This window comes from Chinchilla lanigera, unplaced genomic scaffold (assembly GCF_000276665.1).
Source record: "Chinchilla lanigera isolate Chin_1 unplaced genomic scaffold, ChiLan1.0 scaffold00078, whole genome shotgun sequence".
Lineage (NCBI taxonomy): Eukaryota > Metazoa > Chordata > Mammalia > Rodentia > Chinchillidae > Chinchilla > Chinchilla lanigera.
This window is the reverse complement of record NW_004955479.1, coordinates 2,591,529-2,612,079: the sequence shown is the minus strand read 5'-3', so window position 1 is coordinate 2,612,079 and position 20,551 is coordinate 2,591,529. Positions and strand designations below refer to the sequence as shown.

General features: G+C 39.6%; 1 protein-coding gene across 1 annotated transcript in view; it reads left to right on the top strand.

Annotated features, from left to right (window-relative positions):
* Tspan12 (tetraspanin 12) overlaps window positions 1-20,551 on the top strand; it is a gene marked incomplete in the record, with an annotated part of 65,948 nt that overhangs the window by 24,805 nt on the left and 20,592 nt on the right. Inside the window, 2 exon segments of the mRNA XM_013503288.1 lie at window positions 14,442-14,516; window positions 17,531-17,638. Coding sequence (XP_013358742.1) covers window positions 14,442-14,516; window positions 17,531-17,638 — 183 coding nt within the window.

Genomic DNA, 20,551 nt, shown 5'->3' with positions numbered 1-20,551 from the left:
GGTGCAGCAGAAGCCCTTTAATACACTGGAGCAGTTTTCTAACCTTAGGGGAAAAAGTTCTGTAATCAGTTAACTGGTCTCAGAAAATTGCAGCAGAACTGTTTAACTTGTGTGAGAACAAGTCAGTGTATGTTAGAAGCATTTACTTACACAAAACAAATACGCCTTTTTCAAACCACCATTGATTTATTTATAAACACCTGTCTTGAAGGATCTTTACTTTTCAGCATTGTTCTATTCAAATATTTGTTGTAGAAAGGCATTTCTTTAGAAATGTCATGTCATTCATGCTACTCAACTCACACCACTCTGTCTTGCAGCCTGAATTACTGATATTTTGGCAATTTTGATGATTTAGTGATTTCATCATTATTTACAGATGTTATTCCTTCTCTGAACACTGAGCATGACCCATGACTGTGAACCAGGTTGTAATATTCCCAAAGAGTTTTTTCTTATGCTTTTTTCTTTTAAGGAAAAATTCCCCGCATTATTTTTGGTTCGGGAAGAAAGTATGTTTACTAGAATAGATTTATCTTTTTTAAAAAAGGAACAAGCTTCTCCATTTGTAATAAATATCTCTATTAGTGGATTTATAAAATTTAAAGAAAACTAGTTTCTTTAGTAGTCTTTCTAACAAATGAATTTGTTCTGGTTATTCTCAAACATACACAAAAATAAGTTGAAGTACCTGTCTTGTCCTAAAAGTAAAATAATGAATGTGATAAAAAGATACATTCAGGGTTATGAATAGGTTCACAAGTTATTGGCAGATACTGAAGTCTGGGTTTTCTGTCTGCCTAGTCAAAAGACATCTCCTTAAGTTTCTTAACTTGCTGTAGAAGTGTTGCTCCAGTGCTACGTGCTATAGTGAACTCTTGTCCCTGTGGTATTTAGGAAGCGTCTGGACACAACTGCGGGGGGAGCTCCTGAGTGAGAGGCACAGCGGTGTCAGAATGGAGGCTGGCATTCTTCGGACTGTGTTACTTAGGATATGTCTACGGCTGCTGCCTAATTGCATTCTTGTGTACAGGTTCTGGCAACCAGGAACTCATCTCACATGCTGAGGAATGGCCCCATAAACTGTAGTGATAGCACCTTCAGAGACCAATTGCACCCTGTAAATCTTTTAAGATCGGGCTGAGCTTGTAGAGTGAGCTGACCTGGCTTCCAGGCAACAGAAGCCATATACATGGTGACCTCTGTAGCATGGCCAGCTGTTTTATTGCCTTCCCCTTAATGCTTTACCTCTCGTGATATAGGGAGGTAACCCTCAGTGATAGCCACAGATCCGGCAATAAGACACTTCTCTGTCTAGTAGCTGAAACAACCTGTGATGCAAATGCTTACTAGCTGGGACCTTACCAGTGTCACCTGTGATAAATTGGCTCTGCAGTGGCCAAAAGAAGTAAAACCAAAGGGGAGTTAAAGCAATAATACATTTTTAAAAGGTAGTCTTCTCTATTTATTGAAGTGTAAGGTACCAGCAAAGGACCGCAGAATACCAATTTTCTTACTTGTGCTTGAATTTCTCCCTGTATTGAATAACTGTGACCGTTTCTTCAACAACAGGCTTAGTGTAATTTTTTCTTCATAAGTTTGACTGACCTCATCCTAGTCGCTATTCTTAAAAGGAAGGAGACTCAGTGGTGCCTTTTCTTTGGGAAGTTGTTAGAGGGACATTGGGTGTGTTGAATGATGGGTCTACAGAAAGCGACAAACCTGTGATGCTGTCACATTGTTTTGGGAGTTGGCTAAGCGGAGCCTGTGTGTGTGTGTGTACGCATGCGCACGTGTATGCCTTTCTGTGTATTTGTGTGTGTGTTGATCAACGAGTATTAGTATTCTTCCCTGTTAACATTTTAGTTCTTGCGAATTCTGAGCAGAAAGGTGGCTGTTCCATTATCTTGTACAAATATTTGGCCCTGGAATTCCCTTATTTACTAACTATAAGTAATATAATATTTTTAAACCTCCAGTCACTGGGAAAGGGAAAATAAACAACTGACATAAAGATACTTAGCGCTGAAAGCTTGCAGAGTTTAGTATTTGACAGGCAAGAGACTGGAGTTTATCATTTATCATTTAGTGAATACAGGCCTTTAATCATACCTTTTGTTTAGCGAAAGTCTTGGTTATATAACATGTAGAAGGAGTCAAAAGGGTCTCTGTTTAAAAAATATTAAAATATCCAGTAAAGTATGTTGTATTTTAAAATAGTTTTTATTTGGCTGGGGGAGGTGACTCTCAGGTTGTATTAATTTTCCAAGATAAGCAAATCTGACTTTTATGGTTTTAAATTATGTTGAGTGTCATTTGTAGAAAAAAAAAGGATCTGACATTTTAGTTATAAATTAAGAGAGTAGCAGGTTAAAATAACTTTTATGGTGTTTATAATTTTTACTTTTCTGTCAGTGCAACATATTCTTACTGACAGGGTTCTGTGATACTTCTTTGATTATCTGCCCTCACAAAGAAGCCTGTGTAAGTGTTCAAGGGAGAGAGTATCATTTTGCTTTATTATAAAAAGTCTATCCCAGTTAATATTTATATAGATAAACAGTTTGGACGACAACTGCCTTGTCTATTTCTGTGCAGCTGGACAAGGGATTTTTGTTTTCTTTAGGTAGAATTTGTCACAGAGTCCTTTCTCTGTAAAATTGGATGGAATAAAGATGTTAAAATTTTATGTCTTTAAAACGTTTTATCTTTTAATCATCAAATAGCTTTCCTCTAACAGTGCCATTTGTAATTGAAAGTGTCCTTTCCTACTTTTCTCAACTGTTTCCAGGTTTAATATGTCCAGTAAGTTGATCAGCTTTGTTAAAGATTGCTTTTTGCTTGGATTGACAAATTTAGAAATGAAAATAAAAAACAAATCAATATTCTGAAAGGAAGAGTTATTTGAAATATTTTCTATGAAACAAATATTACCTGCTTAGGAAGTTTGTTAATATCAGTTGTTAACAGTTAAAAAGTAAAAGTATAAAAATCACATTCCTTTTTTAGTGCTTTTATAAAAATGCAACTTAATGAACTGTTGAGTACTCATAGGCTCCATCACACCCTTGCTGCCTTATAAAATGTAAAGTGTAAGAACAATATTCATTTTACTATTGGAGAGAAGCTAATCTGATCTAGTTGAAAATACAACAAAATAGTTGGAATTGCTGTCACATTACAATTGTCAAGAATTTTAACATAGCATTTAAAGCTGTCTTTATGCCTTTAACTAGCCATACCCAGTAGGTAGTTGCAAAAAGGATTTTTGCTATCTTTAAAATGTTGATATAGTGGCAGTTTTTAAATTTTTCTCTTAACTGGGAAAAGTCAAAGATGAATAGTGAGAGTTTTTATGACATTCCTCCTTAGTTTAAAGACAGAAAGGGCTTTGTAGATACATGTGTGAACATGTACTTACTTATATACACGTGTGTTCAGGAGTTAGGATCTGCAGATGACGAATTTACAGTACTGCTACCAATACCCAAATCACAAACAATATCCCTGTATAATACGTGCTTTGTATCTGCTACTGCTTTATGTGCTTTCCATAGTACTGACTCATTAAGTTCTTCCAGCTATACCTTAAGGTTGCCAGTAGCATTGTCCCCGTTTTATAGATCAGTTCTCTGACATGAAGAGCGGTTAAGTGATTTGCCCAATTCATTGGTAAAGCTCAAATCTGAATCCTTGAGGTCTGATGCCAGAGCCTGTGCTCTGAATAACTTTTCATTGTTGCCTCTCAGTGAGGAACGAATTATGCCTAACTTCGTTTTTTTCTTGAAAAGTGATTAATTTTGCAATTTTTGAGTGCTAAATTACATTAATTTATGTGTACACATAAATACATACAAGTCTACTTCATGTTTTCCCGGCTTTTTGTTTCCTTTTTACTTTCTATCTACTCAGTAGTTGAGGGGCTGGGGATTTAGCTCAGCTGCCCAGTGCCTGCCTGGCAAGCGCAAGGTCATGAGTTCGATTCCCTCGTACCAGAAAAAAAAAATAGTTGATTTTACACATACCTGGATATGTCTCCTCAACAAATAAACCAAACTCAGGTCTTCCTCACTAAAGGAAGTTGCAAATAACAAAACTCTAAGCTTCATAACTTTGTGAAATAAAGTATTGTGGACGATAACTCAACTCATACGGATGAAGTAGCTTGTGTGTGTGGTTTTAAGGAACAGTTTTTCAGAAGAGACCCAAATTTCAGGCCAGGTCTCATAAAAGAGGCTCCATTGAGGTTTATTAAATCGCACTGAAGTGTACACTTTTCACACTGTATTATTCTACACAGGTTCTGAACTACTGAAAGTGTATTTACGAAGGGGAAGACAGGACCTGGACACCTAGAAAGGGTCCAGCTGCCACTCACCTCCTCCAGCGCCAGTAACTGCAAAGGCTGTTTGAGCTACTTACAACTGCCAGCCTTTTGCAGTGCTGCTCCTAGGTATAGCACCTGTATTTAAATTCTTCAGCTGTCAGAACTTTTCTTTTGGGTGTCAGTGCTACAGGAGAGCTATTATTTGCTTAAAATTTGTTTTACTTTTCTCAGAGCACGTACTACATACAATTTAAAGAAGTCAATTTAGTGCTAAACAGCGTATGATAAAATCTAGCAGTCTACTACCAAGGGGGCAAATGCTGTCAGTTTTATCTTAGCAGTTACCTTTCTAATTTAAAATCACGTATTTATGTAACTCTCCTAATTCTTGTTTTAAGGGTGTGTGTGTGTGTGTGTGTATGTGTGTGTGTGTATGTGTACGTACTTGGGAGGGGTGCAGAGCTACATCCTCAACCCTTTTTATTTTTAATTTTTAAAAAATTTTAAATTTTAAGACAGGATATTCCAGGCTAGTGGGCTGGAACTTGCAATCCTCTTGCCTTAGCCTCCCTAGTGCAGTAGCAGGTATTTCAAGCACACGATGCTATACCTGGCCAATTTTCCTTTGAAGCGTTCATCGACTCCTTTGGAAGATGAGGAACTGTACTCTTTCTTGGCTGCTCGTCCTGCCCTACATACTTTTCACTTCAACCTGGACTTGCCATGAGTTTGGTTAGATGAGTGACTACATGGTTACAAGTCTGGAAAGCCTATTTGCTGCAGACCATGACAATTTTTTTTTTTCTGGAATAATGTGTTGTTTTCTTGGAATTAATAACTTGTTTGGTTTCTTCTATTGCTGTTACGGTTTGTAACGGCAATACATGTGTGTCCCCCCAAAGCCTCATGCAGTCATGGGGCGGGCTTCTAGAGTTTATGATTGATCCATGGTCCAATGCTGGGATTCTGGGTGTGAGTGCTACGCCCGCCCTGGGGTGGGTAGTTTGCATACAATGTAAAGGAGGGAAAGAGGCTGCTTACAGCCACTCTTCCTGTTTACTCTTGTTGCTTTTGCTATCTTCTGCTGCCATGAAGGGTTGCCTTCTGCTGTGTGCCACTCTGCTTTGGAGCCAGCCAAGTACAGACTAAAACCTCCACAAACTGTGAGCTAAATAAACCTTTCCTTCCTTAGTTTTGGGTGTCAGGTATTTTGTCTCAGCAACGAGAGAAAAGTAACGAAAACAATTGTTATGTCTAATTTGCCTCTAAACTCCCCCTCCTGTATTTTTTCTTTATATATATTCAAATACATTGTACATTTCATCTGTTCTTTTTTCCAAATCTCCCTTAGAGTATTCTGGACCTGCTGCAGTCTGTTGCCATTTTGAGATGCTTTCACTATTCTGCCATTTCCTTTGCCTTCCTTTATTTTCGATACTGTTCACTGGATTTTAATTCATTGTTTATTCCTGTTTATTCTCTCATTTTAGAGAGCTCATCTTCCAATAGATTCCTTTCAAAAGTACATACATTTTAAAACCTATATGCTTGAAAGTGTCACTATAGATCTTCACACATTAATGCTGATGTCTGCAGAATTATAGATTGAAAGTCATTTTTTTCCTTAGAAATGTGAAGATCCTCTTCTGCTTGTAGCTTCAAATACTTCTGTTGAGAAATCCAGTACTATTTTGTTTTTGTTTGATTTTGAGCCTTTGGAGGAAAGCTATATAAACTTGAGCTTTAATCCTGTTTGCTGTACTCTATCTTCTATTGCACCTGCTGTCCCCAGGTCTAAAACTGTCTTAGCGGCTCTGCTTCCTTATCCTTCTTTACCAGTGGAAGCGGGGTGGTCACTCAGCTGCATGGTGTCTGGGCGGGAAAGTGGGGGCATCCAGTGTCTTCCCAAGGGGTCTTCAGCAAGTCCTCGTCCTCACAGCCTCACCTCCCTCCACCACAGCTGCCAATACTTAAGTATGTGGGGGTATGAGATATGAATCAAATTGTTCCCAGCTCTTCCCCTGATACAGATTTACCGTGCAGCTTTTGGGGAACAGCTGAAAAATGCACTATTTTATCTGCTTTGCATTTTTCAAAATATGCTTGCTGTTGTGTCGTTTTAGTTTCTCTTTTCTCTGGTCTTATACCTATTAGAACTCCCTTTGTTGTTGTTTTAGTGAAGTTTTAAGAACAGAGAAGGTATTTCAGCCCTATAAGGTGAAATTCTAAGGTATGGGTGTCAGGGAATCAGACCATTTTTAAAAACAGTTGTTTCTTTCAGACCCTCTTGGGATTTTACTGTTTTGTCTCTACAAATATAATGAAGGAAAATAAGTTTAAAAGGGAAGAGTAGTAATCACCTTTGTCTTAGGGAACGCATTTGCCCACTAGTCACTGGGAGGTTGGGTAGGAAAGTAGAATGCCGCACTCCTCCCTTCTTCATCAGGCATCTGCAGGGACCAAGGCTCATAGTGGTGCCACTCTTGCCGGTCTGTGGTCAGGCCTGGTGAGTTTACAATAGCAAGTTGATTTCAGTCCTTGAAAAAAAAACCCAGGTTTCCCACCCTTCACACCCATTCTGCTTGAGTTTCGTAAGGCACATGTTTTGGGAAGTCTAACTGTGTTCTCTCCAGACCAAGATCTTTCTAAAGGTTTCATAATAATTTATAATATAATTATTATTAATAATAATAATAATTTCAGAAATAGCTTCTGGAGCATGACACTGATAACTTCAGGAGGGTGAGCACTTCTGTACACCCTCATTCTCTAATGAAACCACCTCTGTTCCAATGCCTGCTACATGCCCAGAAGTGTGTTAGGTGTTTTTAAACATACTGATTTCTCTTGTCCTTACACAGTGTATGTTTTAATAGATGCTCTGATATTACTAATAATGGGCACTATTTAAAGATTGGTTACAGTACAGTGGTGGTTACTGAATGCTTTGAATAGCACTGTGTAGTAATTTTAGCGTTCTCATTTTACAGACAAGGAAACTGAGGTTACTGGTTTGGCCACAGTCATCCAGCTGGTAGCTAAAGTAGCTGAAATTTGAGGCCAGGTTTGCTTTATAGCAAAGCCCATATTCTTCTACTGGTATAGTTTTTATTTTTAAAGAAGTCAACAAGGCAGCTTCATATACATAGTTTTATCTAGATTTTTACTACCTAATCCAATAAAGCACCTATTTTTGAACTGAAAGATTTATTCTCAGCCTGAGAGGTTTGATTAAAAAAACCCAATACTTAATTTCATCATTTTGATCTCTTACTAGATGTGATTTTTCATGAATAGATGTTTGGGATAAACCTGAGAGATAGAATACAAGTTTTAGTTTAGTTACAGTAGAGGAGTTTTGTCATTTAAGGAACTTGGCAGTGAATATTTTTTTGAAACAAAATAGTAATGAAGTAATTGCATTTTAGTTTCCTTGTAGAAACACACATTTTCTCATTCTTCATTTGTTTAAAGTGCACGGTTGACACTAGCCCAGGCCCATGGGGAGAGTGTCACATCCCTCTCTTTCATTAGCTGTGTAAGTGCCCTTAAACATTTCAGGTCGCACTGCGTTATGGCAGTGGAATGCATGAGACCAACCCACAGAAAACAGAAGCATTATTTAAACTAGAAGTGGATAGGCAGGAATCAAGTGGAGTCAAACGTTAACAAGAAACTCAAGGTTCACATTAAATAGAGAAACCCAAGGAAATGCTGAAATTTGTCTCTCTGGTTGGTAAACTGCTTAATTCCATTGACATTTATTAAATACCTGCTGTGTGACAGGGGCTTCTGAGGCCTTGGGAATAAAATAATGCTGAGGAAATCATGGTGAAGAGCTGACATCATGCTGAAGTGTTAGTGGGAGAAAGAATAATTGTTTGCAAGGGAGAACTTGCATCAACTGAAAACACTGTAAATATGACATATGATCATTGTGGAATTTTCTCATATATAAAGAATGGTCAAATTTTATGGAACTTATCCCTTCTCATGAATTGTAATCTCATTTTTGAGTGTGGAATAAGAGGTTGTTTTAGATATATATTCTTTTATATGCATTCCTGTGGGTATCTCGGTCATGGTATTGCTAGACCATCCTAAGGCTCATTTAAAGATTTTTTTTTTTTATTTTAAAGAGAAAAAAACAGTAACAAAATAACAACAAAGACAAAAACAGTAGAAAGGATACAGGGTTTCAAAACAAGATGATAGGAATTAACAGTGGTGGTTATATTACATATTGTTATCTTCAACAGAGTTGTTCAGATTACCAGATGTAAGAGTGCAAGAGTGAACAAACAATTAAAGAGAATAAAAAGTAATAAAAAAAATTAGAAATGATACAGAACTTCACTAAACAAAATGGTAGGAATTCAGCCATGGCTGTTACATTGCATATTGTTGTCTTCAAATTAGTTGCTCAGATTACCAAATATAAGCATGCAAAATTGGTCAAAAAAATTTAAGCATTAACCGTTCCTTTCAATAAACCAGTAGACATCAGCAGTACAATTATCTCAGCTAACCTTGAATATACATAGGTATTTTCCCCTTCGATCTTTCTTTCTTTTCTCCTTTTCCTCATCCCAGTTGTTCCTTTCCTTCGAGCAGTTTCTTTCCCTTTCACACTGTGTAAGGCATATGGTGAGAAAGCAAAGGTGATAGCATTCCTGTCACTACTACAGACCTGGTGTTTGGATCCCTTGGCCTGGCAGTGACTCAGGTATTGCACGACTGCATACATCTAGGCATTGCCCCCTGTGCTGGGGCCTTTCCAGCTAGTGCAACCCAGACCTTTATAAACTCATCAGTGACTCTAGGAGACAGAAATGAGAGTGATGACTCCAGTGGGATTTCATAGGATTTCAAATCAGTCCAGAAATCTGCGTGGTTATCCCTAAGACAAAGTCCTGTTTCTGCTCAGCGTACGAAATAGTCATCCCTGTGTGCCTTACCCTTAGCGACAGCTTGCCTTTTGAGGGCTGCTTTGGTTTTGGTTGTAACCATACATCAGTTCTGAAAAGAATTTAGGTTGAGGATCTGAGAGAGCAAAAGTGTCTTATGGTGTAATTTTTCTCTACAGTCTCATGTCCCTTAGGGTCTTATCAAAGGTGAGAACATTGATGGCACATGTAATTACTACACATTTGGTCTCTGTGGAACATAAGGCAAATATATTTTTTGTGTCTAAAACTCTCTTAGGTAAAGCATAGAGAAAAACTGACTTTGTGGTGCTCATAGTGTGCTCACCAAATTTCTTCTTCATTTCAAGGCTGAAATTTTTTTTTTTTTTTTGCGTTTCAGTAATTTTGTTGAAAGGTATCTCTTAGTACAAACATAATGGTAGTTGGTTAGGTTACCTCTGCCAATTGAAAATATTCTATGAGCTGGTCCCTGGCCTCGAAGGCGCCCGGGAGGAAGGCCCCCGGCACCCGGGAAGCCGTGCGCTGGCGCACGCCGGCCCTCAGACCAACCACCACTGCGCAATTGAGAACTATCACTATCACAGAGAAGCAATGACACAATTGGCTCACCACATACCGGCTGCGGAGGCTCGCCTGTGTACATGTGTGAATCATTCCGACACGTAGAAACCCCTGGGAATACATGCCACACGAGTCAGTCTAGCCCCTGCCGTTGAGAACCAGAAAGGTCCAGATTCAGCGGAGGAGCAGCTGCTGAACAAGGACTCAGAGAAACATGAGAATACAGCCTAAGCCCAAAGAGTCGAAGGTCAAGTGGACCAGGGTCACGAGAACCATTCAGAAGCTGTAAACCAGAAGGACCTTGCGCAATATCTAGGGAAATCCCCTGAAAGCCATTCCTCCCCTGACAGTACAGGCTGTGGTAGAGGAGCACATGGAGCGCCAGAGAGGTCTGCAGCAAGATTCCTGCTGCCTGTGCTGATGGTTGGGGAGAGGACACTAACTGGTTGTGGGGTCCCAATGTGATGGGAGGTTGGAGAGAAAAAGCTATAAAAAATGGCTTTCGCCCCAGATGGCTCACTTGAGGTATTAGTAAGAATTGCCTCCTCAGTATTCTATAGCCATGATGAGGAGGAGGACAAGGAGAGAAAAAAAAGAGACGGAGGAAAAGCAGCTGCTTTTGCTGCAGCACTAAGAGAAACAGACCTAAAGTCTGATTCCCAGGGCCCCAAAAAGAACTCGACGACTGCGTTCATCTGCTACCTCTGTTAAAAGCCAGGCCACCTCAAGAGGAACTGCCCTAAGAGGCCCCCTGGGCCATGCGTTCCCTGACTGCAAAGGTGACCACTGGAGATCAGTCTGCCCTCTGAAGTGGAGGCCCCAGAGCTCAGACCCATCCTACCAGTTAGTCCGACAGGAATGAGGGGGCCCAGAGCATGCTCTGCCTTTTCCCTCTGGCCAGACTGTCATCTCCATGGAGGAGGCCTGGGTAATCATGACTATGGAGGAACAAGAAAACAGCCTGTTGCTAGACACAGGTGCAAGTCTCTCGGTCCTTCTTTTCAATCCTGGCCTTCCTTCCAGCCATCATACCTCACTGAAAGGAGTCACTGGTGAGGAGGTAATATGCTATTTTTCACAACCCTTAGGCTGTAACTACTTGTTAGATCCTTCTTGCGTATGTGTGTCTTCCTGAGAAACACTTTGAAAATACCACCATGTATTATAGCCGCCATTGATATTTTCCTGCTAATCTGTCCATAACTTTGTAATGTTTGTATTGTTCTTATCCTGTTTTGTAAATGGATGCATCTGTATTATTATGTGTTTCCTACAACAACCATTGAGAATAGTTAATGATTATTCAATAGGTCACTCATGTATATCTCTATTTATTTTCTTTAGAAGCCACTTTGAAGATACCAAAGTATAGTACAACAACTATTGATAATCTCCTACTCCTTTTGTCTGTAACTCACTATTATTTGTCTGCTTGTTTTCCTGAGAAACTATCTTGTAGATAACAATATGTAAAACAGTAACCGTTGATAATTTCCTACACTTTGTCTGTAATTTGGTACCCTCTCATTATTATGTTATTCTTCTTTTACTCTTTAAAATAAAAAATTAAAAAAAACTGATGTTTTCAAAATATTGAACTATATCGAGGCTGAAATCTTTAAGTCCTAGAAATACCAACACTTGGAATTGAGATCTGAGTAGATTGAAGCTGACCATGAGTACTCCACGTGGTGAAAATGAAAATAACTTGTAAAATAGGGTCCCCGTAATGTAACACTACTTTGTCTTTTGAGCTAATTCTTATTTTCAAGCCATCTTGCTGTCTAAGAAATTACAGCATTACACATTCTTTTTTTTTTTTGGTACCAGGAATATGAACTCAGGACCTTGCACTTGCCAGGCAGGCACTGTGCCACTGAGCTGTATCCCTGGGCCCACATTCTTCATTTTTAAAGTGAAAGACGTATAAGGGAAGCAAATAAAAACTAATAACATTGATTTGTATTTTTAAATCATAAGGATGATATCATGGAAATAATAAACTCTAATTTTCTATTTATTACTGTTTATTTTTGGCAAAACTTACAAGCAGAGAAACTTATAATGTAACCCTTAATGGTTCAAAAATCCTTTATGAACCCCCTTTTCCCCTCTCTTGCCACCATTCTCGTTCAGCTATGCTTTGTGTAAGTCACCCATGTCATGCCGGGGCCATTGAACTTGGCCTGTGCATGCTGGGCAAGTGCTCTACCACTCAGCCACGCCCCCAGCTCTTTTGATTTTGAGACAGCATCTCTAAGTTGCCCCAAGCTGGCCTCAAACTTGGAATCCTCTTGTCTTAGCCTTTAAAGCAGCTGGGGTTCCAGGCATGCACCACCACTGATGTACCCTTACTTTTCTTAGGTGGTTTTTTTAAAAAAAAAGTACCAGAATTGAGTATGTGACGTACTTCAGATCATGTGACCTGCTAGTGGCTTTCCATTACTTAGCAAGAAAAGGGAGAACCCTTTCTGTGCCCCGCAGTACTGTGGTTCTTCGTGCCTCTCAGCATTACATGTACTTGTTTTACCCACCCCATCCCATTCTGTGCTCAAGTTACTGCTGCATTAGCCAGCTTCCCTGGAACAAGGCGCCTTGATGTGTCCTCTCCTGCTATGCTTTTTCTCAACTCCTGTTTCGCCTTTCTCTTTATCACCAGTTCATCTTACAGATCACCTTTGTGAGGCCTTTCTGAGTCACCCAGCCCGAGGGAGCCCCCAACACTTACTACCAAAGTACTCTTTGTTTTCCTTCATCTTTTATGTGACAAATATTTATGGAACACCTGTTCTGTGAGAGAAACATAGTAATGTGCATTCCTGTATGGCGCCTTCCTCCCAGTGAAGGAGGCAGCCAGTGAGCGCTGCTGCCCTTACCTTCTCCCAGCCCTGCATTGTAAGTGAAGGGGAAGAGTCATGGTTCACGATTCAGTGCTGTTTCCGTTCTTCCAGACTTGGTGAGGAGGGCTTTCAGAAGGCCCAGTCTCTGCCACACTCCTCCCATGCCTCAGTCAAGTCCCTGCACAGTGGGGAGGTGGTGAGGAAGGTCACTCGGCTGTCCGCCCTCTAGGTGCTGTCCTTGAGCGTGCCGTGTTATCTGCTGTCCGCTTTGGTTTTCTCATTTGTAAAGTGCACTAGTCTCACCTTTCTCACAAGTTTCTTGAGTTCATTATAAAAGTGCTTGATAAAGACAGGCTTATTCAGGGGCTAGGGTTATAGCTTAGTGACATAAGCGCCTGCCTGGCAAGCTCGAGGTCGTGAGTTCGATCCCCGGTACCAAAAAAAAAAAAAAAAAAAAAAAGACAGCCTTATCCAAAATCTGCTAATTTTGTTTCTAATAGTGAAAATAATGTCCATCTTCACCCTGGGTGCCTGAGCTCCAAATTGACATTTCCAGTAGTTGGATATACATTTCTGTGTTGCTCACAAAATGACCATTTTCATCTTCCAACAATCCTAGTCGCCCCTCCCCATTTCTGTGCTTTGGGGATGTATGTCCTTTCCCCTCAGATTGCAGATCCAGCCACTCCAATGTCATGTCAGTTTTCATCTGTTACATCCCTGGTAGCTGTTCTTTGCCACCTCTTTTCAAGCCACCGTCTAAATTGAGGTCTTCGCCTCCTGTCTCCTTTAGGCTGACTTCTGAGGTATCTCCAACTCTCCCCTCAGGCTTTTTCTTCCAAACTGGATAGAATCCTGTCATTATTTATCTGTTTATCATATCTTTGTCTTACTCAGAACTTTGAGAGATATCACCTTGTTATTGACATAGATTTAAAATCCATTCATGTATTATTTAAAGTTTGTCATAATTTGACTTCAATCTGTTTTTCAGATTTGATCTCTGTCATTTCTCCTCCTGCTAGATGGATGCATCTCCGGTTCCGTGTCCCTTGGCTGTACTTTCCAGCTCCTTCCACTCACTTCTTTGTGTTTCTCATTTGCCTAAAGTGCCCTTTTCTGTTTATTCCCATCCTTATCACTCTTTAGGTCTCTGTGTGACTCTCAATTTCACAGGAGTCCGAATTTTTATCGTCATTTCTGCTTTGAAATTGTGTTCCACTTTGTTATTTACTTGCCTCACTATGCTTTCCCAGAATTTCTGATATTCTTTCATAAAACCACGAGACTACACCATAATAGAAATCTACTACAGTACATAGTTTATGTTGTCATTGGTAGCTGGGATTTTGTTTTAAATTGTGTGTTTCTAACAATGCAGAGAAGGCCCCCTTGCCTGGAAGAATGGGTGAAAATGTGCTCATAAGCAGAACACTGGGCTTATTGATTTTGCCTCGTCCACTCTGAAAGAAACTAGGTCTAATTTCTCAGAGAACCTAGTTATAGTTTATCAGACTATAATATGTGAATACTTATTCAGTCTAATGAAAGAACTGGCATTTAGAAAAGATTTGTCCCAGGAGTGACTGATAAAGTGCAGCCCACTTAGATAACTACTAAATGTCATTTGCAGGTGTTTTTAAGTTTGCTAAATTGTCCTCCTGTGTTCCCTGAGAACTTGACTCTTGTTTTCTCGTCCATTAGATAAATACAGCCCTGAGTAACCACTGATGACCGTACTTTGTTTTGCTTCTGTACTAATGGCATACTTTCGTTTTTCTGCAGTACTTTGGAAGTTTACTTGTCATTTTCTGTGTAGAGCTGGCTTGTGGAGTGTGGACATATGAACAAGAACTTATGGTGAGTTCAGAGTAGAATCTAATCACAGTCTAAAACAATATCCAGTTCATCTGTTTAAATCATATGCTTTAGAACAGTTTAGACACATGATTGTTGATTTAAATGTTCAGGCTACATGATAACAATGAACAGTCTAAATACTTTGAAAAGTAACATTTTCTTTTCTGCGTTTAAAGCACTTTTCTAAACTATAATTTGGTATATGATGATCTGTGTCTTTAATTCCACAGACTGCTTAAACGTGAATATGGTAGACTAAAAGTAGTACATCATCTAAAATAGCTTTACCACCTTCTGAGTTAATAATAGGAAAGATTTGCGGGTGCAACGTGAGTTTTTTGCAAATGCTTGAACATCTCCATAAAGCCTAAGAAAATGCTGACTGCAGCAGAAACCAGTGGCCAGGAAGCCTGTGTCTCGTGTTTGCAGACGCTGGTCCACGTTCCGCTTTCAGAAGTGTGTGTTTAGGAGCTGCGGTATGTTTACTGCAGTCCGGACACGTCCTCACAGTGTGAGATCTGGCTACTTGAAAACAGCTCTTCAGCATGTTTTTCCCCTTTATTTCAGCTGTTGCAACCCCTGGAACAACTTTTACAGTTCTGTGAGTGTACATATAGATAGGAATTTCTTAATCTTAAAATTGTACCACTTGCATTTCATCCTTGCTCGCATTGAGTGTTACTTATTTTATTTGCTCACTTCTGTGGTGAAAGTTAATGTATTTGTTGCCAGTGAGGTGGAGGGCCTTTGCATGTCTGTGAATGCTAGCTGTTCTGTGGAGGCAGGCCAGATTTTCCCAGTGTAAGCATTGTAGAATAATTGTCTCACTAAATGGTGTTTCAACATGTGGTGCTCGAACCATCTGCAGCAGGAGTTACGAGGGGTGATTATTAATAATGTGCATTCTGGGGCTCCAGCCTGGATGTGCTAAATCAGAATTGCGGGGGAGGGCAGGGCCTGGCCATCAGCATTGGAGACAATGAGTTTTAAACATTTTAAAACTGAAGAATCTTTAAAAAGAGCGGGTAATTTCGTATTTGTTTTGGAGAGAAGAGGTACATGGGGCAGTTGTGTAATAAAACTGAAGTCATTTCTGGCACTGATACGGTTGTTAAAGATTTTATGGTGAATCTGCTACTGTTTTGTGAGGCTGTTCTGAATGTGAAGTAGCAACTTCAGACTAGAGCATGCTGTGCACGTGGCAGCTACACGGCAGCACTGCACGGGCCCATTGGCTGTGGGATCCCTGTGAAGCTCCGGGGCTTCCGTGTATGCAGTGCTCAACAAGAGAGGATCGACGCAGAGTTCAAAAGTCAGGGCAGGCCCTAAGTGCACCAATACAAAGTTAAGAACTCTCTCCAAAATAAAATCTCCCATTGTAATATGGTTCTCTCGCTGTCTTTGTGAAATGATATTTTCACACCATTCCTAGAAAGTTGTGTGTTTAGGAAAGCAAAAAAAAAAAAAAAAAAAAAAAACAACAAACTCAGGAACTCTGTTTTTGAGTGTTAGTGATAAAGAGATTGTCTCTGTTGGGTTTTTTATTTTTTAATAATAAATTTATATCCCTGACAATGAAGCAACAGAGAGTAAATCGTGCAGCTAATTCTTGACCCCCTTACCTCAGCTGTTGACTGTGTTCTATTTGGTAAGTAAAAAATTTTTAGAACTGAGTTCACTTTCTGAGGACTTTTTCAGTGTGTGACACATTTGCCGTACAGATGATATCTCATTGTAGCAAGGCTTGGAGGAACGGATGTGAGGTGTTTGACAGGGAATGTCATGACTCTGACGTACTTGTGAGAAAGCCGAGGACACTGAAGAGCGCTGGTGTGGGTTTAACTGCAGGACAGTGTGCACGAAGCTTCTGAGTGTGCAGCACGAGCAGAGTGCACGCTGCCGACTCAGCCGAGGGCACACGCCATGTTTTGCTTGTGTAAATCTTCCCCGTTGCATTACCAGGACAGAGTAAGGACTGTTTAAAAATGAAATGTGGAAAGCAGTTTTTTTAAATTTCTCACATTTTTTATGGTTTCTGCACTAATAACAGTGTGAATGAAAAGTGCTATTAAAGTTTATTATCTGCCAAAGTTTGCAGGACCCAGGCTTTACATAGACTGGCTTTGTGCTCTCAGCGGTTCCATGCAGGGAACCAGTCAGTGTGTGTTACTTTACAGCCAGATCTCTGGTTCGTGCCAGAACTCAGCGGTCTCCTCTGTTCTCTTGCCACTTTTGGTCTCAGATTGATTGTGGTCACAGTGAAAAAACAAACCATGTTTATTTTGGAGAGTAAAACTTAAAAAAGATTGTTATATTAACTAAGTGAAGAGACTGACATCAGTCGGCTGCTTCCGCATTATTTTTTGTTGGCACATGTTCACCTCCTATTTATTTTTCCTTCTCTAGACAAAATTTATCAATAATGGGGATTTATTTCACTTCCATTTATTTTATGCCCCAAAGAATCTGCAGTAATACTAATTTATAATGGGTAGCTGGGACTTTGGTTAGTTCCCTGAATTTTATTGAAGCCATATGCAAACACAGTATACCCAGTCAGCCCATTATCAGAGTACCAAAACTGCATGCCCAGTGTTTGGGTGTTTTATTTTGTGTTGCATATGTCCAAATAAAAAGAAAAATCAGCATATATTGCTGATATATATTGAAATATTTATGTGGTCAAGAATTTTTATACTGTTTCTACTGATAATACTTTTTTCATAAAAAGAGTTCAAAATTTTCCTAATCTTGAGTTTTATTAGAGTCTTATTTCTCATTTCTCCCTTTTCTTTCTTTCTTTTTTTTGGGCAGGGCTGGGTTCTTGATCTTTATATCATTTTTTGAATTTCAAGCTTAAGATCTGAGCTTAATTTGGGCTTCAAGCAGATGATAATGTAAAGTAGCATTTGTCAGTTGTAACTTAGTCCAAGTGTGTGGGTCAGTATTTTAAAGTGTGAGTGTGTCCTTCAGTGTGTGTGTCTGTGCGCTGACGTTTTGCTTCTTTTCACCAGGTTCCAGTACAGTGGTCAGATATGGTGACTTTGAAAGCCAGAATGACAAATTATGGCTTGCCTAGATACAGGTGGCTTACTCATGCTTGGAATTTTTTTCAGAGAGAGGTAAGTGCTAAGATTAGTAGGGAACGGAATACAGAATAAGTGGCACACTTTCAAACAGATGTTCTAGGTTTTGTTCATTTTTCTGTTCTCGCTAATTGCCCGGGCTGGGCTCAGACTTGGGACTCTGCTCACCCCACATCCGCATGTCGGGGGCACAGGCACAGGCACTGCGTCCTTTTGGAAGAGCATCCTCATTTGCATGTGTGGAGTCAGCACATACAGCATTACAGGTGTAAACTGCAGTCGGGAAGACGTTGGCTCACATTCCTGCTCTCCTGCTTACTCTTTTGCTGCTGCAATTTGCAGAGCCTCCGTAAGCCTCAGTCTTCTCACTTAATAAAAGTGCCTACCTCCTCAGTGTTGAGAAGATTAAATATCAAATTTGCATTTATACATTTATCATCAGCTTATGGTTATTAATGATAGCATTGCAATGTAGGAGCTTTGGGTTTTTTCTAACCGTGTGTGATGTTGCATTTACCCCTCTCAAGTGAGGACTGTCCTCAGATGTTTAACGTCTGTGGACCTGAAGCTAATCATCAGTCTTGCTTCAAACCCAGTTCTTCTCCCAAGTCACTTCCTTGTGGTTGTGGCACCCCCAGAGAATCAGGTGTCTCGGTTTCCTTTCATTTGTGTCAGTGCTGGGCTGTCCTGCTCCTGAGAATGAGTGTCTTACCTGAAAGCCAGCTGCCTGCGTGGTTCCTGTGTCATGACCCCGGGCAGAGTCCAAATCCAGGACAGTTTCCAAATCCGGCTATTTGTGTTACAGTTGTTGAGATGGCTAAAATTATCGTGATAACACAGATTTCCTATTTATTTATACACTTCCTGACTGTGTTTGTTTACTGTACAGTTATACTAAAAACAACACAAAGGGAAAATAAGCAAAGCCTTAGGGAGTTTATAGTTACGTGTTCAGAGCTCCTCATTTCCTGGAATTTGTGATATGAATCATTTTGTTGAAGACAAAGTGGGGTTTGTGTTGTTTTGTTTCTGATGGGGACTCCACCTAGAGGGACGGTGTGCAGGCTCTGCAGGTGACAGCGTGCCGCCTCCGGACTTGTTCCAAGCTCTGCTCCCTCTTCGTGTCCGACGGCTGCTTTACATTAAAGGTGAAGACCCCTGAGCACCCTGTGTGTTAAAGCCCCTACTGTTAGTCTGCAAGGACTGCCACTATGAAGTACTGCAGACTGGGTGCTGATTACAAATTTATTTTTTCTTGGTTCTGGAGGCCAGAAGTCTCTGATCAAGGTGCTGGTGAAGCTGACTTTGCTGAGACTTCATGCTCTGGCCATCTTCTCCCTGTGTATTCCTTTTGTTATCTTCCGTATCTGTTCAGATTTCCTTTCCTTATCAGGAGATATGTTGAGTTGGATGAAGGTCTACTCTAATGGTCTTATTTTTACTTCATTACCTCTGTAAAGACCCTATACAGGCACTGCCACATTCCAGAGTTCTAGAGGCTATGAATTTGACTGGGGGAACAGGATTCAGCTGATAACAGCTGTCTTCCAAAATGAATTACAGGACGGAAAGTCAACTTCTTAAGTTCCAGTTCCTCTCATTTCTCATTCTGTGCTATTCTGTGCATATGTGTCAATTTAGTGGGCTCTTGCTTAAGTCCTAGTGCCTTTTTTTTTTTTTTTTTGGGGTCTTTTAGAGCCAGAGTGTCCTTACGTAGTTCAGGCTGGCCTTGAATTCATTTTGTAGCCCAGGTTGGCCTCGAACTTGTGGCAGTCCTCCTGTCTCAGCTTAATGCAATGTATTGAAAACCTTTTTAAAACCTAAGTTTTAAAAATGTGCTTATTTATTTTAACAAGTGATGGTTCACAGGCTTTAGAGTAAATAGGATTTTCTATATGCTGGCCTTGGGAAGTTATTTGACCCATTCAGGACCTTAATTTATTGATCCATAAAATGGTGAGAATTTGAAACAGTGTTAGCAAGAGTAGAGCTTTCTACAATGCAGTGTTAAAGGAGACAGAAAAATGACAAGGAGATGTTGACCATAACCTACATACTGTTATTGTAGCATGAAATTTATCTAGAGTTTTCAGAAAAAGTTTCAATGTAAATTGACTTTTATTGAACAAGAAAAACAACTACATGAAAGAAAAATATTTCACTGGCTTATTAAAATAAAAAATTCTGTCACTGAACATAATATATTTAAGTTATTTGGAAAAGTCATTTCTGTGGAGTTCCTCATTTCCTGACAGAGGTAGAGAAATGGGCTGTTCCATTGTAGGTGGAGTTCAAACGTTCCAGGAACTTCCTTTTTGTCATCAACATGAAAAGCGCTCATGTCATCACGAGATGAGAGAAATGGGCCTTGTCTGAGTGTGAAGATTTAAAGACAGATTTGGAAATGCAGTAGCTTAGGGTCTTTAGAAAGTGAAATTTTTGTACTACCTGTATTTTTTAAAGGATACTCACTGAATTATGTAAAATATGTGGTACCAAATTATGTTTGACTTACACTATGATGTTCATGTTTTTGTATTTTTTGTTATATTTAAGATAACTGTATGATCTTTTTTGTCTCATTTCACCAAAGAGAAGCAAAAACCTTTTCTGACACAGGTTTAGAAACACTGCTTAAAGACATGTACACATTAGATTCAGAACAATTAACTATCATGAAAAATTTTCTGCCCTTGTAAAAAGGAGAAGTAGTCCTCCATATAGTCAAAGGCAAGGAATGTGGGCAGTAGCTGGAAAGTCCTCTGCCAAGAGTGACTCGGCTTTTAGAATTTGACTTACTTTGTGTTGTTTACGGTATTTCCATGGCTGTTAGAACAAGTTTATAAGAGGAAAATACTGAAAATATTTTAGATTCATCTCAAAATTACAGTATTACTCAGATTTTAGTATTCGTTATTTATAATACTCTTAAGATGATTTTTTTCTTTT